The 6,593-nt window shown below is 67.1% G+C and overlaps 1 protein-coding gene across 2 annotated transcripts in view; it reads left to right on the top strand.

The window, feature by feature from the left end:
- The first annotated feature begins 188 nt into the window (after positions 1 to 188).
- Positions 189 to 6,593, top strand: part of LOC311445250 (mitochondrial import inner membrane translocase subunit TIM16-like) — a 39,004-nt gene continuing 32,599 nt past the window's right edge. The window contains exons 1-7 of one of the 2 annotated variants that reach the window (XM_084537166.1): positions 189 to 443; positions 1,988 to 2,084; positions 2,336 to 2,410; positions 4,077 to 4,147; positions 4,593 to 4,776; positions 5,183 to 5,259; positions 6,077 to 6,127. In XM_084537166.1, coding sequence (XP_084393292.1) covers positions 384 to 443; positions 1,988 to 2,084; positions 2,336 to 2,410; positions 4,077 to 4,147; positions 4,593 to 4,776; positions 5,183 to 5,259; positions 6,077 to 6,127 — 615 coding nt within the window. In that variant the 5' untranslated portion in view covers positions 189 to 383. The remainder of the gene's footprint in view (positions 444 to 1,987; positions 2,085 to 2,335; positions 2,411 to 4,076; positions 4,148 to 4,592; positions 4,777 to 5,182; positions 5,260 to 6,076; positions 6,128 to 6,593) is intronic. The other variant, XM_084537168.1, reaches the window with a different exon arrangement.

Raw genomic sequence — 6,593 nt, 5'->3', positions numbered from 1 at the left:
ACCCCGTAGGCTGTGTACGGGCACACAACACCCGGTCCGCGGGCGGAGGAGCCTCGGCGGGTCTCGAACCCGCGGCCCCTGGAGCTGTCTCGGGGTGCGTGGGGGGGGCGCCGCGCCCGGCCCGGCTCGGGGGCGTGGCCAGCGCGGAGGGGGCGTGGTTAGAGCGGAGGGGGCGTGGCCAGCGGCCCGGCTCGGCTCGGCTCGGTTCGGGCGCCCCGGTGCAGCCCCGCCCGGCCCGGCCCGGCTCGGATCGCCGCGGCTCGGGGGTCCCAGCCCGGCTCGGGGGGTCCCAGCCCAGCCCGGTTCGGCTCAATTCAGCCCGGCCCGGGCCAGCCCGGCTCGGTTCGGCTTTCCCGGTTCGGCCCGGCTCGGCTCGGCTCGCCATGAACCGCTTCAAGGCGTCCAAGCTGCGGCACACCGAGGCCCGGCTGCCCCGCAGGGAGGTGAGCGCTGGGGGGGGCTCCCCGGGGCTCCCCCGGGCGCGGCGTGGGGCGGCGGGGCCGGGCTGGGGCGGGCGGCACCGCCCCGGTCCCCCCCCCAAAAAAAAATTAACCCGGGGGTGCCGCTTTAGGGCCGGGGGGTGCCGGCCGAGAGGGTCCCGGAGCGGTCCCGGGGTGCTCAGCCCTTGCCGGGGCTCCCCAAAGCCGCTCCGGTTCCCGGCTGGCTCCCAGGCGTGGGTGCGGTGCCAGCAGCGGGCTGGGTGATGCTGCTGGGGGTTTTGGGGTCTCGCTGCTTTTGGGAAAGATTTGGGGTGCCCATGGGCACGGGTGCGTTCGGCTCCCAGCCCCTGGGGTTCGGCAGCCTCCTTGCTTTTAGCTTCCCACCCCAGCTGCCCGCGCACAAATCCCGCACCCGCACCCCTGCCAGCACCCGGGGTGTCCCTTTGGGGTTAGCTCGGGGTAAGGGGGGTTGTGGCTGTCCCCACACGTGTGCCCAGCCAGCACGGGGAGCCCACGCTGTTTTTTGGGACTGTCACAGCCCCAGGATATCGATGTGGGATGTCGAGGGCCTGGTGTGCAGGGAGACATCTGCTCGGCCTCAACAGCCTGCATGGGATGGGGTCTTCCTTAGGGCATTCCCCATCTGGGTGTGAAGTGTACCTAAGGGAGCCAGGACCCGTCCCCGTGTCCCTCAGGTGTCCCTGAGCGTGGCCGCCTGCTCACACTTGCCCTGGCCGGATCAGGAAGCAGGGCGCAGCCACGAGGATCCCACCTGGGTCGCTTCTCCCTCCCCCGGCAGAGACACCCCGAGGGGCTGCGGCTTGTTATAGGGACGTATTGGGGTGTTCACCCCCCGTGGGTGCAGGAAGGGTTAAGGGGCCTGCCCCCGAGCAGGCTGCAGTGACAGGGACCGGAGGAAGTGCTGCAGGAACCGCTGCTCTCTGGCAGGCCCCAAAAGGAAGCTGTGCAAAGAGAGGAAGCGCAGCTCGCTCCTCGGGGGCTCGTGCAGCTCCCGTCCTGCACAGGGCTCCGTGCGGGGCACGGGCACCCGCTGCAGCGTGGCACCGCTCCGTAGCCCCGCTGTCACCTCTGCACGAGGGTTGGACTTGGCCCAGGGTGTGCCAGGAGCTCCCATGGGCACGTGGTTGCGCACCGGTGTCACCGGGAGCGGGTCCGGCCAAGGTGGAGCCTCTCGGTGTCCCGTGGGTGCCGTGCTCCAACACAGAGGTGGTGGGGAGCGAGCAGCCAAGTGGGATTTGGGTTCAGGAGCTGTGGTTTCACGGAGAGGCAGCACTGGGAGCTGGGGTGCTCCCGTCCCTGCAGCCCCAGCCCCTCTGATTTTAGGGCTGGAGCACCGGCAGCCGCGTTGCCCCATCCCTCCCTGAGGACGGGACCCTACAAACGTGGCTCCGGGTGGTGCCAGGTCCCTCGGTGAGGGAGCTCTGCTGGGACTGAAGGTCTCCAGCAGTGCTGAATCAATGCTTCGTGCTCTCTTCCCCAGCCATGCACCCACCATCTCCTAACACGGGCTTTTTTCTCCAACCCAGGCCTGGATTGGGGGTCTCCGAGCCGGCTCCGTCGCGTCCTGTGGGAACCAGGTGAAGGCCAGCTGCCAGTGGGTAGCATTCAACGCCGAGCTGACAGGTGAGGATGGGGAGCTGGGATGGGTTTACCCCCGGAGCTGCAGTCCCTCGGGGCTGGGTGGCAGCAGCATGGGGCACAGGAGGCACGCGGGCACCTGGAATTCCCCCATGGGTGCTGGCAGTCCCGCAGGTCCATCTCTGGATTGCAAATCTGGGTGCTCCCCGCCGCATCCCCGGGATTTTTGGGGGCCCCCGTGGGCAGCGGCCGGGCTGTGGGTGGCCGGTGACCTGCTGCCGTGTCTTCTCCTGCAGGTGTGCTGGGCATCGTGCCGCTGGAGGGCAAGGATGGAGGCAAGAGGACCGTGTCTCAGCTCTGCTGCCACTCAGGTGAGCCGGGCGTCTGCTGAGCCCAAACCATTTCGTGCTCCACTCTGCAGAGCTCTGCGCTGGGGCACCGAGGGGTCGGGAGCCACCTCCTGCCTCCACAGCAGGCATTTGGCCCCGCATTTGGGGCTCAGGAGCTGCTTCTCAGCCTTGGGGTCACCCAGGGCCATCTGTGTCCTGGGAGAGGGGCTGCTGGAGTCCCCAGGGACCACCACCTGCAGGCAGGGTGACCCAGACACGTCCCGCTCCCGTGTGAGGCAGGGACCTGCTGAGTTCAGAGCCATGGAAGCTGTGAGCACTCAGGACCCTCTCTCAGTGCCCTGTGCCCCTGGGCAGCTGTGCCTAGCAGGGGGTTTCACCTCTAGAGCTGCCAATCTCAGGCTCTTGGGGACCTTCCTCCAGCACGCCCCTCCCGTGTTGTGTGCCCTGGACTTCCCAGTGCAAAATCTCAGTGTTTTCCAGTGGGAAAAGCGCCCCTGGAGCATAAATCTAGACTGAACTCACCTCGAGCATCCTGCAAAAGGCTCCTGGGAGCCACCCGAGGAGCAGCAGCAGAGCAGCCCCGGGGCAGGCAGCCTTGCAGGAGGAGCACAGGAGCAGCCCAGCACCGGGCTGGTGGAGGAGCTGGGATCCTGGTGGCGTGCAGCCAGCTCAAGCGATGAGGGGAACGGGAATGGGAACAGGAATGGGAACGGGAATGTCCCAAACACGAGAGTCAAGGTGGGAGCAGGCTGCTGAGCCCGTCCCAGCGCCACCCTGCTGCGTGCTGTGCTCTGCCCGCCTTGGCTCTGCCCTTTCCTGGGGCTCAGCCCATCATCTGCTGGGCTCTTTTCAGCCCCCTTTCTGGCCTTGTTGCCCTTCCAGAGCTTTTTTCCAGCCTCCGTCCTGCCCTGGCAGACATCCCCGTGCCACCCAGCTCCCCGAGCTCCCGGAGGAACGCTCGGTGGGGCTGGCGGCGCATGCAGCCAGCAGCTGCAGAGCCGTTAATGAGATTTCAGCACGAGCCCTTTGAAGCCGGCCGTGCCCGGGAAATGCCTCCCTTGGGCATTCGGAGCAGGGGGAGGGATTTTTGGATCCTCCCCGGGGCGAGCACGGCAGACAAGTTGGGAGCTGGAGTGAGTTGCTTGCCTTTTCGTGCCTCCTGGGCCCGTATCTCCGCCGCCTCGTGGAAGCGGAAAAGTACACGGTGACCCAGTTTCCCCAGCGTGCCGAAGCACCGGAGGGGCTGTTCGTGCTGGTGCCAGCCCAGCCTTGCTCCCGCGGGGCTCTGCCACCATCACGCTGCTCAGGGCCGTTACAAAGGGAGCGTTGTGGCCAGCGCGGGGCCGACGCAGGCGCCCTGGTGCCACACGTGCTCCTCCTGCAGCTCGGCTCCGGGGATGGCTGTTGTGAAACCAGAGCCCAAGCTGGGCGGTGGCACCTCGAGGAGGGGAACGCAGCTGTGGTGTGCTCAGGGCTCCCCGAGGGGCAGCGTGGAGGCTTGCGGGGAAGCTGAGCTGCCCTAAAATACCTCGGTGGGGCCGGGTCCCCCGAGGGGACCTCGCTCCCTGCCTGTGCGCGGCAAGGGGCTGAGACTGGGGGGCAGCAACGGGGGGTGAATGTGCTGTGTGCGGGGGGGTCAGAAGAACAGTGGTGACACGGGGCTGGGCCTCTGCTCCTCTCCTTCCAGACGTGGTGACAGACTTTGACTTCTCACCGTTCGATCAGCTCCTGCTGGCTACGGGCTCTGCTGACGAGACGGTGAGTGCTCGGTGCCGTGGGGACCCACGGGGCCGCGCTGTCCCCACCCTGCTGCGTCCCTGGGCTTCGCTGCAGAGCCTGGGGAGGTGGATGCAGAGAAACGGGAGTGCCAGGAGCCTGGGGAGGAGGGTGCCAGCCTCGGAGAGCTGTGTGGGCACTCCCTGGGGTGTAGGGGACGGGGCAGGCTGACGTGAGGGACGGGGACTGAGGTGCATCCACCAAGGATCAGCCCTCTCCTGTCACCCGGGATGCCTGCAGCCCCGATCCCAGCAGGGGTCACGCGATGAGGCTCACCTGGTGGGCCATTTTCCTGGCTCTGGGTAGAAGGCACCACAGCCTGGAAGAGCAGCAAGCACCCTCTGCTGGCTCCGTGCTGGCTGTGGGGTGCAGGGCCAGGGCTGGCTCACCCACCCGGGGTCTGACCCACATCTTCTGGGGTCCGCAGGTGAAGGTTTGGCGCCTGCCCGAGAGCGGCCAGGACCTGCCCAGCAGCGCAGGGCTGATGTTGGGGCCCGGTGGGGGCCCCGTGGACGTGCTGCAGTTCCACCCCACGGCGGACGGGGTCCTGGCCAGCGGCGCAGGGAAGCGAGTCACCGTCTGGGACGTGGGGCAGCAGCAGCCGCTGGCAGGTAGGAAATTTGGAGACGCGGGTGCCGTCGGCTGCTGGGCAGCCAGAGCTGAGCTGGCCTGGTGTTGGTGGCAGCACGCCGGCACCACCTTGCTTTGGGTTTTGAATTCGGTGGCTTTGAGTCCAGAAGAACTGGCAACTGCCTCGTGATCCCCGTGTGGCAAACACAGTCCACCTGGGGAAGGGAAACCTGCTTGCTGGGGCAGAAGGGGGTCATTTGGCAACACCAAGCTGCTCGGGTGGAAAATCAGTGGTGCCGAGGGGAGCTCCTGCTGGGAAACTGTGCCAGCCCTGCCCTCCTGCTCTGGGTGCCCAGGGCTGGGGTGGGGACGTCCTGCTTTGTCCTCCGGAGCACGGAGAGGGTGCCCAGCCCTTCGGGAGGCCCTGACCTTGCTTTCCTCCCCCAGCACTGGAACCTCACAGGGACCAGCTGCAGAGCCTGGCGTGGAAGCGAGACGGCCGCCTCCTGGGCACCTCCTGCAAGGTGAGCAATGCAGTGCTCAACGAGGCTGCTGAGCACTGCGAGCACCTCAGTGGGCATCTCCCGTCCTCCTCCTCCTCCGTGGGGTCTTTTCTGGGCTCTGGCTGGCTGCTTGCAGAGTGCTCACTGTCCCCCACGCACCACGGTCCTGGTGGCCACGAACCCACTGAAGAGCGCCGGCTGCTTGGCTGAGCGCGGGGGCTTTGGAAAGGGGACGACCTCTTCGTGGCTGGCTACCCTGCTCCTGGGGTGCGCACGGTGACCCCCGTTTTGGGGAGAAAAGGCCCAATCTGAGCCCGGTGAGGGGCGCTGAGCAGCGCTAGATGGCGCCTGCTGCTCGGCGCCGGGCAGGCGGTGCGCAGGGTGCGTGGAGGCTGTGGAAGGAGGCTGAGCGAGCAGAACTGAGCAGGAGAGCCTGGCCGAGCGAGCAGCTGGAGCACTGCAAAGTGTGGCACTGCAAAGAGCAGAGCTGGCTCCAGGGCACCTCCCTGCAGCATCCCACCCGGCTGGCTGCGGGGTGCTGGGCTCGCCACGCCGCCCTCAGGGTGCTGGAGAGCGGTGGGAGGGTGGGGGCTGAGGGGTCAGCACGAGCCCTGGCTCTGCTTTGGAGGGAGAGTGGTTGTGGGGGTGTCTTGGAGCAGTTTTGGGGGTGTCGGGGCCCTGGTGAGGCCATGGGGATGTGTCCGTGCCCACAGCATGGGGCAGGAGCCGGCTCTGTGGGGAGGAGGAGGCTCGCTGCAGCCCTCTGCCTAATGTAGCCACACATCCTGCTGGCCATGGGGTCCTTAACCCCCTCTCTGTTTTCTTTTTATCTCACCAGGACAAGAAGCTGCGGATTTTTGACCCCCGAGCCGGCCCGGCTGCATCCCAGGTACCGTCCTTCCCGGCTGTGTGGTGTGGGGTGCTCGGTGCCCCCCCCTAACCCAGCCCCAGCCCTGGCAGGGCTCGCAGACGCTCCAAGGGGCCCTGGTGACAACGTGGTGGCACAGAGGGGACGGGGCTGCCTCCTCCTTGGCCCTGGTGATGTTCACCACGTGGGGCTGGCGAGCACTCCCGGGGGCTTTGGCACCGTCACCTTCCCCCCGAGGAGCCCTGCGGGCACGAGGGCTCCAGGGTGGCTGCGGGCTCCTGGGCTTTGTGTTGCCGTGCAGGAGCTCCTTCGGTTCCTTTGGAGCAAAAAGGCTTTTGGGAACGAGGACTTGCCAAGGGTGAGGCCGGGCAGCTGGATCCGCACAGCTCAGCAAATAACAGTGATTAGGAAATAAGGAGAGGGCTCGGGGCTCGCCGTCAGCATCAAGTTTAAGCAGCCTCTTATTAGAGGCTTCCTGTGGCTTTGG

The sequence above is a fragment of the Aythya ferina genome (genome assembly GCF_964211825.1).
Source record: "Aythya ferina genome assembly, chromosome: 15".
In the NCBI taxonomy this organism is placed as follows: domain Eukaryota; kingdom Metazoa; phylum Chordata; class Aves; order Anseriformes; family Anatidae; genus Aythya; species Aythya ferina.
Note: the sequence above shows the minus strand (reverse complement) of the source record. Positions and strands in the feature narration are given on the sequence as shown.